This window comes from Megalops cyprinoides, chromosome 21 (assembly GCF_013368585.1).
Source record: "Megalops cyprinoides isolate fMegCyp1 chromosome 21, fMegCyp1.pri, whole genome shotgun sequence".
NCBI lineage: Eukaryota > Metazoa > Chordata > Actinopteri > Elopiformes > Megalopidae > Megalops > Megalops cyprinoides.
This window is the reverse complement of record NC_050603.1, coordinates 18,816,614-18,835,028: the sequence shown is the minus strand read 5'-3', so window position 1 is coordinate 18,835,028 and position 18,415 is coordinate 18,816,614. Positions and strand designations below refer to the sequence as shown.

The following is an 18,415-nucleotide window of genomic DNA, read 5'->3' as shown; positions in this document are numbered from 1 at the left end:
GACATGGTATAAAACAGAGCATCCGGTCACCATGGGAACACAAAGAGCACCAAAACCTCACATTACCAAACAAGACCTGCTAGGAAGAGGGTGAAAGGGATGCAGGAGCTGAATATCTGGGTGTAAGAGAGCTGTGGTACAACCTCAATGTCCCCACCCAGAGAGCAAGCCCAGACAATGCTAAACCATACAGTACCACAGAAACAACACAAAAAGCACCAGTACCGTTTCAGCAAAAAATTTATTTATAACAATTTGGGGAAAAAGTGACTCTACTTCTCGCCCTGCTGCTGGTCTGGCATGCTTCTGATGATGTCGGAATCGCCTGTGGACAACAAGGGAAAGCACGTCAGCTCATCACCACCACATTACGGCAACCATTCCAGAAAACGGCATTAGATAGGCAGAGTAAAAGCAGCACTTCCACAAATCCTCAAAGTATTCTGATCATAGTCTTCAGTGGTACATTCAGCTGAACTAAAAATGTGTGGAAATGCAGCTTGAGTGACTGTAACCAACAGGGCAGGAGTGAGAACAGAAAAGACAGATGTCAGATCTGCTAGCTCTCGAGCTGGTGTTTAATCTAGCGAATTTCTAGCCCTGATCAGATCACAGGTCGATCGAACAGGCGAGAATGATTCGCATCCCTTTACAAATACTACTTTGGCATGAAAATAAAAGAGACCAAGGATAATGTATGGACTTTTATCTTCACTGATTATTATGAAAGAAATTGGATTTTTTTTTTTTAAGAAACACTCATACATTCAGAACAGTTTCAATGTGTCAATGCAAACAATGTCAACACTCCTAACTTTAAGTCTTTGACAGGTCCATTAAAGCCAGGAATTATCAAACATTCCAATGACATAAGAGAATGCTAAGTGAGGTCCCCTTCGTTGAGGGGCCAAAGACTGTACTGAACCTGTACATATCAGATACATATGAAGTATTCCAAAATTGCATGGAGACTCACCAGGGTCAATAATAGCCAGTGTGCACACCCTGTAGTATTTACCACAGGCTGTGCCAAGCTCAATGTTATTCCCACTGTAGTGATGGACACCGGTCTTGGCCAACATGGCATAATATTCAATTTCTGATTTCCTGCAAAGAGAAATCTCATTTAGAAGAGATATCCATCTCGACGTAACCTGAAAACTAGTTAGTCTACGGTGTCCCTTAAAGGCCATAGGAGTTTGTGCAAGCAAAAGAAACCTGAGAGATTCAAGTGTCGGGAATTGTACTGTCCTGTCCAGTCCAAATTTCTATCATCCTCATACATTTGGGTACAATGACTGACTAAATGTGCTTTAATTCAAGATTAAGGTCCATCAGCTTTTATGATGGAGCCAAATCATTTCTGACTGTTAGTGAGACTTTCACTGGATCCATAAACACACTTCAGAAGGTGTGGCAAATAATCTACAGAAACTTCTGCAGGGGGGTAATATAACTGACCAGGATTACAATTACATCAAACACAGTGATAGGTAAAGTTTTAATCCTGGAGTAGATTTTGGAGAAACTGCTAAAGGCTTTGAATAAATATGCCTTTAGTACTTATTTATTTTTTAATATAGTCAGAGAAACATGAGTGGACATGCCTAAATATAGCTCTACCATGCTTACCTCAGGGCAGGGCAATTGTTAGCCAGGATAACCAGCTTAGCTTTGCCCTGTCGGATCATCTTCAGCGTCTGTTTGTACCCCAGAACGTATTTGCCGCTCTTCATCACCAGCTGGAGTCGGGAGTTGATGGACTCCAGGGACTTTTTCTGTGTGTGACATATGAAATTATTCCATTCATCCTGCCACACATCTGTATATCTTTATGACAAGGCGGTCGCACGTTATAACCCGTGAACAAGCCTTACAAATAGCGAAATGAATCCAATATTGTGTTGATAACAGGCGTATCCCGTGACACATTATTAGCAAGGGAACTAGTACGTGAATTACTGAATGTTCCTAAGCTTGTTAATTTATCTGTGGATAACTTTATAACACTGTTAACTATACAGGCTAGCTAGGCTGTCTATATTGGACAGCTAGACAGCTAACGTCTGTTAGCATCACGTCATACTGCGTGTTAGTTTCTTTTCACCATTCAAAAATCTTGGAATTCAAACTGAATAATATTCAGAATTTTGGCATAATGGATGACACGCAAGCAATCTGTGACCAAATTAAAAAAAGAGCAGGAGGAAGGTTCTGATTCGAGCAAGAGGCCTATCACAGACACACTCCACGTGAGGCGCTCCGCATGCATCACTCCTCACAGCGCTCCACTCACCGTTTTCTTTGCGGCCACCATTGTTGCGGTTTAGTCTCTTCTGGCCAACCTGGACACAAAATTTGAAATGTCAACATCTTACGTTTATGTGAACGCGGATTTCGGAACTCGGATGTCACAAATTCTGACATTTTTTGCCACAAAAACACAGAGCCCCACTCACCGACTAGCAACTCAAATATGGCCTCAGAGAGAAAGGAAGGATATCCCGGCGTGCATCGCGCTTCAGCAGCTGGGGGGTCAGCATCGCGAGAGAAACCTCGCTGCATGGCAGGAGACAGGCAATGCGGCCTGCGTTACAGAACCAGAGCGCCAAATTTAAATATCTTGGTATACTGATCATAACAATTGATGTACATCATTTTAAACGTTTATCTGCAGCCAATTTTACGACCAAGTAATGAAAAATGAGCACTCCCATGGTGGTTTTTATTTTGTAGGCTGAAAATTTTCCTCATGACAAATAGTCAACATGTTCTGAAATGCAAATATCCAGGCAGTGTGATTAAATATATTTTAATATTGATGTAATAAATACAGACATCTTCACAGTATGCAATGATTTGACTATACCTTTGTATTTTTCATTTGGACATGGAATTGACCCCACTCTGCAGTGCCAACCACAGCTATCTGGGCTTATAGTGTTTTTGAAGGATTGATAAGACAATGCATTCTGAAGGTGTGCTCCATCAAAAAGACCCAATAAGAGAGCTACATGATAGCTGATTGAAGTTTCCTTTTTAACAACAGGTAATGTCGGCAATAGTCTTTTGAAAAACCTAATGTCATCCACTGAAAATGAGCATTACCGCCTATAGTAATGCATTTGGTTATAGGGCAATTAGTTATGCCTGAGCCTCTGATATTGGGCAGGTTGGCCAAACATATAGATCCGGACACTGTGAGCTTCTTTCTGCCTAGCTGAGGTGACATTGTGCAACCAAATCCTATTTTATTTCTTTGGATGGCAGTGTGATTCACAAGGAATAACATTAAACTACCAAATCCTCTATTACACTCCCATTGCTGCACTTCACTCTGCAGTAACAATGTACTTTGTCTACAGGTAACTACCAAAATAAAAGGAAACACTTGGGTAAATTACAGATACAAAGTATATTGAAAGACAGAGCATCGATACAGATGTGATTCCTGGCTTAAGCAATTAACATCTTATCATGCTAAGTGTCATGTAAAAATAGTTTGGCTACCATGGCTAGAAGATCAGATCTCAGTGACTTTGAGAGAGGGGTGATTGTCGGGGCATGTTCGGCAGGAGCTTAAGTGGTGAAGACTGTTCAGCCTTCTCATGTTTCATGAGGAACAGTGACTAAGGTGATGTTGTCAGGGAAGTCTGAGGGAAAGACACAGGCAGTGGTCTACTGAGCAGTGGAAAAAAGTCATATGGTCAGAGTCATCCTTTGCCCTGTTCTCAAAAAGTGGATGAGTGCATGTCTGTTTCCCACAGTGAAGGGTTCTGGAGACAGTTATGGTGTGGGGTATATTCTCCTGGTATAGTTTAGGTAAACAGCAATAAATATAAAGTCATTCTGAGTGATCACCTTCATCCTGTGGTGAAGCATTTCTGTCTTGATGGGAGTGGTCTCTTCTAACATGACAAAGCCCCCATCTGCAGGGTACAAGTGGCCTGAATAATTTTATGAGCATGCAAATAATGTAAACCATATTCCATGTAGCATCATACTTATGGGATATTCTGTAGTGGCACCTGAGATAGGTTTTCCACCACCATCAACAAAATACCAAATGATGGAATTTCTCATGGAAGATCGGTGTAGCATTCCACCATGTCCAGACACTTGTAGAATCAATATCAAGGTGCATTGAAGCTGTTCAGGCAGCACATGGGGGCCCAAAGCCCTGTTAGGACACTTCATATTTGGTATTTCCTTTATTCTGGCAGTTACCTGTATACACTCAGCCGTCTCAGCCAATTGAACAGTCCCACTGGAAACCACGTAACTCCCAATACATGCGCGTGCAGATAGGCGAACTACGTTACGTCATCTGAAAAACTACAGCAACTCGCTGGGCTATGCACGCAGTTTGGTCCCGCAGATGGCGCTGTTGGAGCCCTAAACTGTACCTGTAAAACTGCTAAAATGCATTTAAGTTAATCTTAGCAAACTTTGCCTTTTTTTCAAGTAATTCTTTTCTTTTTAATTGAAAAGATTTAGGCCGGGATCAATTAAAATACAAATGCGTAGGAGTAGCTAACGGTACCTGTGATATTAAATGTCGACATCTTTCAGATCCACTCCAGCCTTTTGTTTTCTTTTCGTGTGTGAGAGAAAGAGAAAGATTGACGTTTGGCTGTATATTTGGATTATATTTATTATGGTGTTCATGGTTATTTATTATTAGATGCCAAGCTGTGAAGTTATTGAAGTCTTGTGAATTGACACAGTAACGTAGCCTATGTGTCCCTCAGAACTAAAACTCACTCAGCCACTCATACTTTAACTATTGCTGGATCTTCGACGAGGAAAATGTTCGATATACGGTGATTTATACATGCCACGTGTAGATTTATGGATCAACTTGCACATGTTAACCAGACGTTTTCAAATCCTGTTCCGAAATCTCCACACACTCTACCGTGGGTTACGCAATTTTGTCAAAAACAGGTAGCCTATTTTACAGAGTCTCCTCACGACCACTGAGACAACTGCAACTTCGACATTCAGAAATTGGTCACGCATGCTCTCAAGACAGCTCCTATCACGTCCTGAATAATGTAGCGCCTGCAAGTTTAAGGGCATCCTTTTTTCCTGTTTGCACTGTATGGTAACCGACCACAACACACTGGCTCACTGGACTGTGGCGCTGTTCTTGCGCAGTTAGATGCTTGCTGAGGTGAAATGACGATGTTCGGTTACTGTTAGAGGCAGTCTCCTGTATGGTTTCGCGAAATAGAAGCTGACAGTGTCTTTTGCAGGTTGTAGGAGCAACAGGCATTTGTCTCGCATTCCGGTATCTTTTTCTTTTAACTTTTTAATTTATGTTCTGAAATCAGAATGGGGTGTTCTACTAGTACCCAAACTACAGCGCAAGAAGCAAACAGACCATCCTGTAAACCAGAGGGGAGCAATGGAGCCGGTACGATGGGTAAGCCGAAATACAACCCCTCTCAAGTCCACCGATTGACACGTCCACAAAGTTTTGGCAAGTTCGCTTTGCAAGGAGAATCCGCTTTCGCTCTCACACGAAGTGCCTGAAACAATGCTTTGCTGATGCGTTCCTATTTTAAGTTGCGTTTGAGCTCGTTACTTTTTAGAATTTGTTGCTGAGGCTGTTAAGTTTTTGTTTGTGCCATTTTCTTCTGTGTTGCCAGTTACTTTTGATGTGTTGCAGTTACGCTTCCGAACTAAATTAGTTGTGCTATGTAAGCTTCTCAGCTGTTCATGAAGTGTTTTCTGACTGTGTCGGATTCATGGCATGGCTTAGAAATGTAATACTTCAGTTTGCTTGCATTTTAAAACAATCAGGCGGATTGTTCTGTTGAATTATTCAATAGCAAGCTATCTGGGTTGAGTGTTGTGTAGGTACAGAATTTTCATTGCCGTTGGTACCTACCGCAGTTTTTCCTACGTTCTAAGAAGTGGGATCTTATTTTAGAAAAGTCATTCTTAATTAGGTTTTTGTTCTTTGAAAGGTGCTTGGCATTCCATTACTTTTGTTTACTAGAAACCACCACTGACAGTAAAAAATAATCGATGTAAAATCACGGTTATGAATAAAATTCCTCTCGTGTTTGGCAGGACATAAAAATTAAAGATATCATAATATGTTACATATTTTAACACTAGTAAGACTGCTTGCAAAATAGGCCTACTCATCTTTCTGTCATTCCATCAGTAGAAGTCAATATTATGTTTGGGACTTCGTGGTCGGCTTAATCAATTGTCAAGATCTTTTTGATCGTAATTGGGATGGAGCGGAGGCTTGTGGTCGTGAAGGGGAGTTTGCTGATCTGGAAGATGTTCACTCCATTGCAAAGGGATGACAGGTGTGGGTGGGTGGGTGACAGGTGTGTGTGTGTGTGTCTGTGTCTGTCTGTCTGTCTGTCTAGGGGGGTTAGCGTTTGAATGCTATGCACATACTTTAATAATTTAATCACAGCACAAGGCTTTTTGAAAGTATTGGTTACACCTTGTACAAGCAACCAAAATAGTTTCTCAAGTAACACTACAACAAAGTATGAGCTGTGAAATCATTCACACTCCAGTCCACGCAGCTCGAAAAACGATTTTCAGGTCTGGGGAGTAGTCGATTGTTCTGTCGGAGGAAATTTTCTTTTGTTTACATCACTCTGAAGCCTATTTCCCAGCACCATGCTGTAACTGAGCAGGGGTGGCATTTGTAAACACAATTTTAATCAGGCAGAGAGTAAGTGTAGGTTATTAGCTATACAACTTTACAAGCTGAACAACATGTTTTCTTCCATTACATTCTGTTGTCTTCATGGTTTTCAGATTAAGTTGCTTTTGGAAAGGTTAGGAGCCTGCTCTCTTTCTGCTCACCCTAGTACATCCACTAAAGCCCCCCCCTCCCCTTCTGCATAACCTTGACATACCTGTTCATACCTGATATACCTGACAGTGAAGCTCATATTGTATGTCACCAGTGCTCTGCATGAGTAGTATTTTATAGGAACATGTCATGGAATATACCCAAATTACCAAACAAACCCCTGAAAACTGCTTGGACTCATGCATGGTTTTAAGTAGGAGACCTGCATTGCTACAGCGTAACTGTTCACATGTGTCATTTTGCTGCTTTGGCCTCATTAGGGTCCCCAGATTCTCTCAGGAGAAACTATGGCATGGGAGATAGTGTGACATCTTCTGTTACAAATGGTAATAGAAACCCCTCTTTGGTGGCTTTACTTTCCTGCTAACGCTTGGCGACGGCTGATTGGGTCGGGTCTCGAGGGATTTTCCACAGGGGACGTCCGTGGGACAGATGGCACTTTCTCTCATGTTGAATCCCATGTTTTCCTATTTTTTAAATACCAGTACACTTGTTCATCCAGATTTCTTTACTGGGAAACATGCAGTGGTCAATATGGTATTACATCTACAAGGTGAGGACATTTGGTGTGTCAAGTCATAGAGACAAGGTCAGTCTGACATCAGTGCACTTTGCCCTTTTAATCAAGTATTACTTTTTTCTTTGGGAACAGTTGGGGCTACCCGGGCCCTGGCGTTGTGTCTGTATCACAAAACGTGATGCAACACTTGCAGAGCCTCATAAAGCACAATGAGGTTGACTGGCTGCTCAGTTCATGTAATTATTGTAAAGGTGTTTTAGCTGATTGGCTCTTGGCAGCTATTGTGCTGTGTATATCTAAGCCTTTCTTGAATATCACGGAGAGAGAGTCATAACTGCCCATCTAGGCTCCACAGACACTGACTGCCTTGTGCTTTTATCTGCGTTCCACCGAATTTCATGTCCTCTCGCATGTAATTAAGTCCCAGATGTAAATTTGACAGGGCCATTTGCTTAGCTTTGCATGTGGCTCCCTGTTCAAGGCCTACGTCCTCTGGCAGGCCCGCTGTATCAAGACTAATACGGGTTTGAATCGTATGGTCACGCCTTCCACGCACAGCCGAGAGCAGGAAGTAGTCTTTTATAGCCAACGAGAGCGCTGCGCAATCTTCCACAGACCTTTGTAGTCATCTTTGCTTAGATTACCTAGTCTGGCCATTAAAGCTATAGCTGGCAGTTTGAAGTCTCTGTTTTTTTCCCCCTGTGATAGAAGATGCCCACAGACCATGTGCTGTGGCTTCAGGTTTTCCATGCGTGGCAGTCTCTTCCCCCACAGGAGTGCAGCCTTCTCTCTCGCCGTCCTGAGGCCACTGAGCGTTTCCGTGTGTGGTTCTGAGAGCTGGGTGTGGCGAGGGATCCTGTGAACTGGAACCGCGCTGACCGGAGAATCAATCCTCCGGCACTCTCTCTTTACTCCCTGTGTTTAGAGAGACAGGCGACCTTTGCACTCCCTCCCCGGTTTCAGGGGAGTCCCGTGTATCACTGTGGCCTCGGCATTGTGTTGTCGTGTTACCGAAGCTCTGAGAAAGGGCGAATTCGGTGTTTCCTTTTCCCTTCGCTTAGTCTGTAGGTCATCAGTTTGGGCCATTGGGGATTTCAGTCTTTTATCCGTAGATTCTTGTTGTGTTGATTCACCAACAGCCACAGTTTGTTATGCACTGGTTTAGTGTTTTGAGGGAGGAGTGGTGGGTGCTGCCGCCAAAAGGTTGTTGGTTCTTTTCCCATCTGGTTCATACATGGGTGTTTAAAAATGACTCTCAACTCACAATGGTCATACAATGACCTCACATCCTGTCAGACATGTTTGTCAAGCTGATGCTCTCCACAGAAACTGGGGAAAACCTGTCCTTAATTTCCATGTTTTTCTTTACGGTCATAAGCATGAGTCAAATTCTCAACACTGGGTCAGCGATGTACATATTATTGACTAATAACATATACTGTGGTTATTTACCACAGAATGAGCAGTCAAGGAAGATGCCTGAGGAGGGTATGCCTCTGGGCCCATCCACTGCATGAATTTGTCGGACACAGAAACAGCTGGAAACAGTTGAGCCACAGCTGGGCAGCAGCAGTAGGAGGAGTGAGGAGCAATGGTAGGAGTAGTGAAGGGCAGTCGTAAGAAAGGAGGTACTTCAGAAGCAGTGGTAGGAGCAGTATAGTCTGGACTTAATGCTTGTGGATTTAACTGTAGGATGGTGTCATACAATCTCGGTGTAAAATGCAAATGGTGCGATTAAACTCCATATCCTGTGCGAAATAAGAAAATTAAATGTACCAATTGGCAGTCACGTACCTGCTTCAGAGAGCGACCATCTAGCATACACATATTGCCACAGCATTACCAAATTGCTGTGGTCAAGGAGATGGTGATGTCATGCCTTTGCACTGCCCAGCTGTCAGGTTCACAGACCCTGAGCTGAATTCTGTTCTAAGGAAATCCTTCAGATATGAGGTACCATAAAATGTGTTGCACAAGTAAAGTAATGTTACTCTGCACCTTTTGTAGCCATGGATTTCATAGATTTCATAATGTGCCCGCTCCAAAGGCCAGTGTTTTTCCATTGGCTGTAATGTTAGAGGTGGCATTTGCTGCTCTGTTGAATACTAAGTGGAGCCATTACATGCTCCTATTCATGGACACATTTTACACTTACATGTGTGTTTGTTTTCTCACCGTTGCTTAGATTACTGACATTGTGCAGGCGGATCGCATTTCTTTTTGGTCTTGGACTTCCGGCCACGAAGCGGTCTGACAGATTAATTGAGCAAGAAGGTTAATATGTCTACTGGAGGCTAGCGTTTCCCTTGATCATTAACACACATGCCTGAAGCTGCAGTCCTTTCCTTTATTCCCGTAGCAGTGCAGTGGATGTCAGTCTCCAGATGGTCTGTTTTTTAAAGTGTGCTTTAGTATGTTATTATGTATAGATTCAGTTGCACATGCTGTCAGGGGACCTACTGTAGCAGAGCCTTAATTCACAAACTAGGTCAAATTTGGAGACATACTCAGAGCCCTCAAACATCACTGGCAAGGAGTCAGGCAGCTCCCCCCCCAGGGCTGCCTAAAATATGCAGTTTGCTCAAATATCACATTTTTGGGCACAAAGACGAATGGATTGTGTTGATGTCAGAATTTTCCCCTATACTCTGTACAGAGTATTCTTTTTTGCATGACAATTACATTTGAAAATGAATAAACTTTTGAAACGAACAAATACACCAATACCAAATGGCTGTAACACTGAATTTAAGCTAAAGCTCTCGCTGTGTCTTTGTCCTGATATATATAACATTCCTGAACAAGACAGGCAAGCTGCTTTGTGTGCATATGCATATTCATATTCCTGCAGTGCAAAAACTGTTTGCATAAGAGCCGCAGCAATTATTTTGTGGTAAACACCCAGCGCTGCATTCAGTACACATGCCAGATCTAAGGGTGCTCTGAGGACGGGGGGTGGGGGGCGTCTTCTTTTTGGGAGACGTCCACAAGACACAAACGCCACATCTGCTCCACGACAGACCGGATGCAGGCTGGCTGCGGGTACAAACAAGTAATATGGTTGACTGGCAGCTGTGTATTAAAAATCACTTTGATTTAAATCGCGAGACACCAGAGTCAGGAGGAATGCAGCATCCTTTTTTCATACTGAGGAAAGTGCCATGGGCACCAGAGGAAGTTTAACTGGGCCCCTTTTACATGCATAATTAGATGACTGAATGAATAATAATATGCAAATTTTTAATGCTGCTGTGAAATACTTTCTGTGCAATGGTAAAACTTAATTTTGAGGAACATTGAAAGAGTAGAGGTTCCATAATAACCTTTTTTTTTTGTTTTCCGTTTTTTAAAAATGTTTTCGAGAAATGAATCCAGCTAATAAGGCCTTTTCATCTCGGTAAAATGACTGTCCGATAGCAAGAAGACAGCACAAAGTAGACTGTTTTTATTTCTGAATTTCACCCTTGGGTTAGCACGGAATTGCTGACCTCAGTGAAATGGACCATATGTCCATAGCAAATCACTCTCTCTGAGCAATTGAGGTGTGCTTATTATAAAAATTATAATTTCAGCGCACATTATGCATTTCATCGACGTTAGTTTGGTCCAGGAGTGGCCGGTCTCTCTCTCCACCAGTCCTGCTTTGCATTGTCTACAGTGTCTATGTGTTATTTGATCATTTGAGAAGGTGTTGCTTTTGTTGTGCGTTTCCTTTATGTATTGTTGACTTGGCGAATGTAGGATGAGCACTGACTCGGCATATCTCAAAAGGGAAAAGAAAACCCAACAGGAAATGTAGGAGCCCCTGCAAGACACTAGAGACAGGCCTGTGTAGTTGTGAGTGCCTCCTCGCGGCTGGAACCCGAGGGATCCCAGTCTTCCCCCCTCCCCCTCCCCTCCCCTTCAGCACAGCCAAGTCTACGTCCACTTGCTATTAATCAAAGCTGGGCTCAGTTCCTTTTTATTGTCTCTTTTGTCACTGCCATCACCCCAGTGCACTTTTTCAGGTCCAGTACAGGGGGATGGAATAAACTATTCGCTTCTGGAATTTAGCTTTGTAAATGTGTTACCTCCAGCTGTCAGGCCTTGCAGTGGGCCATACCTTGATGGAATAATTTGGGGAGGGGGGGGGTGATGGTGGTGGTGTACTTTTCAGGTTGTGCACCCTAAATCTGAGAGGAATATTTCTCAACAGATGTAGAGGTAATTATTTGTCTGCTAAGTGTCTTGGGTGTCTCAGTATCAGCTAACAGGGTTTTCTTCTCGCCTCGCCTGTCTGTATGGCAGTGGCCAGGAATGAGAACGGCTCCGTTGCGGAAGACAGAGAGACCCTTCCGGACCAGGCCGAGCTGCCGGCACAGAGCAGCGCCCCCGAAGGCCCGCCCGCCGGAGAGGAAGCCCACGCCTCCGCCTCTGCCGAGCCCCCAGCAGAGGGCGCAGACACCGCGGCTGCTCCACCAGCAGAGGAGGGCGGAGAGACAGCCCCGGCACCCGCGGAAGAGGGAGCGGACGCACCCCCTCCGGACACCGTAGCCCCTGCGGAGGAGGCGCCCGCCGCCTCGCCCGAGCCCGCCCCCGAGGGTCAGGAGGAAGGTAGGCGCTGTAAATCCTCACCTCATCTCTCCCGCTCCGCCCTTTGATGCAAATGAAACTCGTGACGACAGAGGTCATATCTCTTCATTCAAATGGTCCCTCCTACAAAAAAAAAAGAAGAAAGAAAAGATAGGCCATACAGTGCAAACTGTCCGTCACCTTTTATAAAAAGCTGATTTCATCTCATTCCTCATTCCTCAACAGTGGCAATAGTAACGCTAGACAAGCCTAGCATTATAGTACATATGGAATAATAGTCTCTCATTTGTGCTGTAGGGGGAATCTATGTGCAATAAATAACTTTGCTGAACTGCACTCACATTATAATAACTGAGTTAGACATATCAAGCCCCTGCTAATGACTGCCCTTGGGAAGTAGTTTAGAGATCACAAATGGATGTGTTTACACCCAGAGAAATACAGAATGACTCTAAAAGGCATGGAGTCTTCCTGTTAAACCCACTTGTCCGTTACACATGAACCAGCAGTAATCCTGGTTAGAGGTTCTGTACTGCTTCATGTAGCACTCGGCACTTGGTGTATTGCTCTTTCCAGCAGTCCCTTGGCCTTCATGGTCTCATTACAGCACTTGTTACTAAGGGTATCCAGTACACAAGTTTGTTCTGCAGCATAATGAACACACTAGGGGTAGTAAATGAATTATAAACAGCGTTAATGTACCGGTCACGCTTGCATCGTTAAGAATCCTGCATGTTCAGGATGGGGGCTTTCTATTTCAATCCATGAGAAGTCCTTAGAGGTGGGTCCAGGCGTGCTCATTAAGGAAGGCACACTGTTTTGTTGGGAAGAGGGAACGGGCACAGTGATCTAACGGGCTCAGACATCCCGATCGATCATCTCCTGAATGAGTCATGCTTGCCCCGCTGTGCTCCTCTCCTCATTTCTATCGCACAGCTGCAGAAGTCACACATTTCCCACTCAGTCCCCGTGACCAGGCAGATAATACTGTGTGGTATTACGCTGGACTGCATTAAAACTGTGAATGTTGTCTATCTAGTGGTGAGTGCAGATGCAAATTGAATGTAAAGTTATGCGAATTACAGGTCCTCACAGGTCCAAATAAGTACACCCAACTGAAAGCAAAGTTACTCACCCAATCTAACTGTACATGATGCAATGGCTATGAACTGACACAATATACTCAATCCTTTAGCAAATTAGCTAGGGATCAAAAGTGGTATTTGCACAATCCCTTTAACTTTCTGAGCACAAGGGCTACAGGTGTTAATCTGACATATTGATTGCAATTCATTGTAAAAAAAAAATTGAGAAAAGATTTAAAATGCTAATTTCATTAGAAACAAACATAGCTTCTCTGCATATAAAAATAAATATGTGGATGCATACGGCTGAGTCAAGTTTGAGAAATCAGTTCTTAATGCCAAAACTGCAAACAAAAGCATGTTTTTCAAAACTGGAAATGGAAAAAAGGTTATAATCAAAAAATAAGTGGAAGCCTACTCAAAACGTAATTATAGTACCAAAATAAGTTATGCAATATAGAAAGCGGCATCAGCTCAGAAACTAATAAAAGCCTCTGCTGAATTGAAATGAAGTTCCACATTTTGTACACTTTGCGGCGCCATACCATTCGTGCTTATCTCTGTCTACAATGACTGTAAATGTCACTGGTGGTTTGTTTTTCTCTTTCTTCTTTTATTTTGCTTTGTGGTTTTTGATCTCAGGTGTAACGTCAGTATCCTTTTGACTGGCACCTGCTTTTACCTTCTTGTCTCACTCTGTATGCTACAAAATATGCATGTACCAAGCACAGAGGTTAGATGTCAAGTATTATGCCTGACCTTCACCCAGTTGACCCCTTACACTTCTAGGCCCAGAAACCTGCTCGGGTCCGGTGCGGCCCTTGGGTCCAGATGGACCCGTGACGACTTATTATTATTATTATTATTATGCGAACTGTTCAGTTTTTGGGTCCATGGTCCTGATGGTTTCCCAGGTGTCAAACCCTGTTTTGTGTTATTAGCATTCTTTATCCACCTCAGTGCACTGAGCCAACCACTTAAAAATCCTAATCTGCAGCATGAACAGCAGGGGTTGGCAGCACAGTAACATCAGCACTTTCCTGTCTTGCCTTGCCTCGTCAAAATCCATCACCTGCCAAGATTAGGCAATTTAGAGCTGGAACATCTTGTCTGCATAATAGATGAGAGCTAACTGCAGGATTCCTCAGGGATGTTGAGGTGTCTCCTGTGTGTAACCTGAGCCTGCTTGCCTTTGAAATGGTTTGCTTAATTACAGGCTCCCAATTACTCTTTTTGTCACAACTCAAAGTGTGACTGCTCAGTTAGTGACAATACAGTAAGTGCTTTCACATGTCGTGTGCCAGTAGGAGGCCATTAATGACAGAAGCACATCCAATATCCCTGCAATATATACAGTACCAGTCAAAAGTTTGGACACACCTGATTAAGATAATGGGGAAACTTGTTGATCTAAAGACTTGTGCTTAAATGCTTGAAATTTGTTTCTTACACAAATATAAATAAATGTATGAATTTCTTTACATAAAAAATTTAAACTTTAAAAAATATTTTTGGAATGTAAAATATAGGTTTTGATTCGTTTAACACTTATTTGGTCACTGCATAATTTTGTTTGTGTCATTTCATAGTTTTGATGTCTTTACTGTTATTCTAAAATGTGGAAAATAGTAAAAATAAAGAAAAACCCTTCTATGAGCAGGGTTGTCCAAATGTTTGGCTGGTACTGTATGCTGGAAATGAACAAATTTAACCCCTCCTCTCTAAAATTAGGGCTGATATCACCAGGTTTTAGTTAGAAAGGTCTGGTGCAGAACTCATTTAGCTGCTCATCAATTATCTGTAGCTCTCTTTGTGCATTTAGTTAGCTAGTTTGAACCAAGGTAGTGCATTTACATCAGCCTAGTTCCCACAGTTGAAGTTGTCTTTCATATTTTGAGAGTAATGTGCTTGCAGACCAGTCTGGTATTTTTAGCTAGTAATTTGCTAGTAATTTCTCGATTGTGCTACGCATCACTATGGAAGTGTCAAAATCACCACCTAAGGGGATAAGACCCTTGGGGGTCGTGCTGTCAGTGATTCCTCGGGCACCCTGCTTTTAAAAACTCTTTCCCCAGCTGTGTCATTCTTTGAGCTTACAGCTAAGTATACTAAACACAGCTCTGCTTGGAGGAAAATTACTTTCTTTTTGATCTTCAAAATGGCTTGCTTTTGTTTTTCTACATGTTTTCATGTCTATTGCATTAAAAGGGTCATTTTTGTGCAATGGTAAGTGTCCTGTATTTTTCAAGAGTGATTATCAATGAAGTTGTTAGGATATATATTTTTCCAGTGCATACAAATTGGCTCAAATGAGTTGTTTTTTGACACTTTCTGGACAATGCCTGCTATGCAGAGCGTGACAGTCTGACAGTCAGGCAGTATATGCTACGATACAAAATAAAGACTGCTTGCTAGCTTTTTACAATATACTCTGCGCTAAATAAAACATGCATGCCTCATTGTTTTGATACCAATTTATATCATCAATAAATCAGTTTTTTTCAGGCCAATGGTACATTGCTTGCTTGAAACTGGCCAAAGGTCCTGCCTTTATTTAAAGAGGAGTTTTGAGTGCAGCTGTCTGGAACCCGGATTGGATCTTGACATTATGTTTTGAGCTGTTGCATACCTGATGATTGGACTGAAAAATGTGCAACAGAAGGGCCTCATCATGCCTTCAAGGACCCCTGTAGAAATCCATCAGGGCAGCCATTTTGCATGTGTCAGGTATACTTCCAGAGGTGGATGGGAGTGGTGTAATGTCATAGGTGCAATGTGAAACTCCTAGTGACCAGAGAGGTGCACACACAGGAGGTGCCCGATGGTGCCCGTCCTGCCAAACTCCTCTTTATTTCACACAGGCGGATGGGCTCACATGACCCATTAAGTAGGCACACGGTGTGATGTTGGCACAGGAACTGGGGTCATTTCGGATGGGTTTCAGGATCGAATTGTCTATGTTTAACTTTGGAGCTGGAACTCATTACTGAATGTGTATTGCAAACGTAATTTTGCCTGGCCTGTGTCAACCAATATGAACTGACGGTAAACGTAGACTGATGTTAGAGCGGCTGAAAACGAATTGACACCAACTGTGGTAACTAAGCATTTGCTCTCTAAACATATGAAAGGAATTTAATGGTTTCAGCCACAGACAAACACCATCTGTGTCAGCCTTTTTATAAACTTTGGTTTTGGAGTCAATGCTGTTGGCTGCCGTAGATTCCAGAATATGATATTAAAATGATTGAATTTCATCCATTTGCTGGAATGCCATGCATACCTTTACTGTGTTCACATGCAGTCGGAGGAAAAATGAGAGTCTCTGCTGAGAGAATTTTCTCTCTCTCTGGATCCTGATTCCAGGTAAAGCTACGGAGGAGGGGGAGGCGGCGGCAGCAACAGAGGAGAAGGAAGCAGGAAGTGAGGCCCCAGCAGACCAATCGGAGGCCACCCCAGCGGAGTAAGCCCCTGGTGAGAGACCCTGGTATTATGTCTCGCTAGGTTAGAGTTGCAAGCCATTTGTTTGGGCAACATTTTGGTTATAATGAATGAAATGCTGTGAACAAACAAGGTAGGCAATTTATCTTTAGAGAACAAAAACAGACCTATGTAATATTCATTCTGCTATTCCTTCAAGCAAAGCAAACCTTTGGAGGAAAAAATATTGAACCATCCATAAGCCTACTGTATTCTCATGCCAGGCCAGTCTGGTCATTCCTCACTGCACACTAAGTAGTGAAAGTAGTCAATGGGCTGAAAATTTTTTTCAAAAATTTTAGGTATCACCTTCCAACAGTTATGTAAAAAAATATGGCATTCATAACTTTTTGATGTCCCACTGATTAAGTATAGTACACTTTGATGGACAGCATTACATCACTGTGTAATTAAATAAAGTCATATAAATAGCGTTTTGGACTTACCCATATAAATAATACCTTCATCTTCATATGCAGCACATGATTACCAGTAATTAATGTCTTTCTTTATTTTAAAGAATTCCCATAGCAGTGTATTTTTTACTCAGACTGATCAGAGCTGGTCATGGACCACTGTGTGAGAACTGCCTCGAACTGCAGCTAAAAATGACTTTTTATCCTTGTCTTTCAGCAACCAGTGAGGAAAATGGAATCCCACCTCTCTTTCCAGAAACACCTGCGCTTTGCCTCAAGAGCGCAAAGGTGAATGCAACCCAATTCCAAACGCAAGTGAGAGGAGGAGAGGTTTACTTTCTGAAGAGTGGTTGCACAGAAAAAAAAACACCAGAATTACTTCCACTTGCCTGTTGTTGCCAAGACGCAGACCAGCCGAGCTCCAGTCCGATTGTCAGTCAGATATAACTGTGCCTTTTATTTTCCTGTAAATGTGTGTTGGGTCGGGAAGGGGTGCTTTCTAATGTTGTAAATATTTCATGTTCACTTGTTATATTCGCATTGTTTATAAAACAACAAACGTGCTTTGGAATACCTCTGCTTTTGAGCGGTTTACATCTGAGACAACTGAATTTTTGGCAAACAGTCCTTCTGCCATTTGGAAACCGTGAACACCGGGTTTCTGCGACGAGAGGCCTTATTGCCGCTTTCCACATCGTTGTGTGGAATCAACACTCAGATTTTTCTGAGGAGAGAGTAGACGCGTTACATAAATCCGTAGCTACTCAACCCCTGTACTCACATACGGAATGCAAGCCAAATGTATAACAGCTGTGAATGAAGACCATGTTGTTTTTAATCTTCGTCAAGCAGAACTCTGCTCAAGTTGGAGAAAAGCAAAATGCCGAATATAAGCGTAAATAATTAATTAAAGACTAAAATGTGTAGTTGTATGCATGTTATACTGCTTAAGAAGTCATTTACTTTCCTCAAAGTATATGTGTAAATGTAATTTGATTAGACCCCATATGGGATCAGAATCCAGGATTCTTTTTTTTTTTTTTTTTTTACAAAATTACACAATAACATACCAAAATACATACAGTTGTGTATTCTAACTTTAATAACTTGACTTCCAATGAAAAATCGAACTCTTGCTGAATGTTCGATTGCCACATTTAGCAGACCATCAGCTGAGTAGATCAGATGGAACAGGTCACTAAAAGCTAAAGGGGTAGCGATCTATGGACATTGCCTGTGTAGCCTAACTGCAAGATCACATGAGTAAAACAAATGAAAGACAGAAAAAAAACTCTTCACATCAGAATGGTCCAGAAGGTTCACAGTTGTTCACCAAGTGGACCATTATGGTTTAAAAACCGGGAGGCAGCTGTGATCCTTGAATACTGACAATATTTTTTTTTCCATCCAAAACATAAATTACATTATCGGTGTGTAAAAGAACCTCGTCATGTAAGAAGTTTTCATGTTGAATTGCCATGTAAGGCAT

General features: G+C 42.4%; 2 protein-coding genes across 2 annotated transcripts; one reads left to right on the top strand and one right to left on the bottom strand.

Moving 5' to 3' along the window:
* Positions 1 to 227: 227 nt before the first annotated feature.
* On the bottom strand, positions 228 to 2,512 carry rpl30 (ribosomal protein L30). Its single transcript, XM_036515807.1, has 5 exons — positions 2,460 to 2,512; positions 2,297 to 2,345; positions 1,633 to 1,778; positions 977 to 1,107; positions 228 to 325 (listed from the first exon to the last, which is right to left on the bottom strand). The coding sequence occupies exons 2-5, from the start codon at positions 2,315 to 2,317 to the stop codon at positions 273 to 275; spliced, it is 351 nt and encodes a 116-aa protein (XP_036371700.1). The 5' UTR covers positions 2,318 to 2,345; positions 2,460 to 2,512; the 3' UTR covers positions 228 to 272.
* Positions 2,513 to 5,194: 2,682 nt separating this feature from the next.
* si:dkey-284p5.3 (uncharacterized protein LOC557830 homolog) lies at positions 5,195 to 16,497 on the top strand. Its single transcript, XM_036516221.1, has 3 exons — positions 5,195 to 5,428; positions 11,661 to 11,966; positions 16,397 to 16,497. The coding sequence occupies exons 1-3, from the start codon at positions 5,338 to 5,340 to the stop codon at positions 16,495 to 16,497; spliced, it is 498 nt and encodes a 165-aa protein (XP_036372114.1). The 5' UTR covers positions 5,195 to 5,337.
* The last annotated feature ends 1,918 nt before the right edge of the window (positions 16,498 to 18,415 follow it).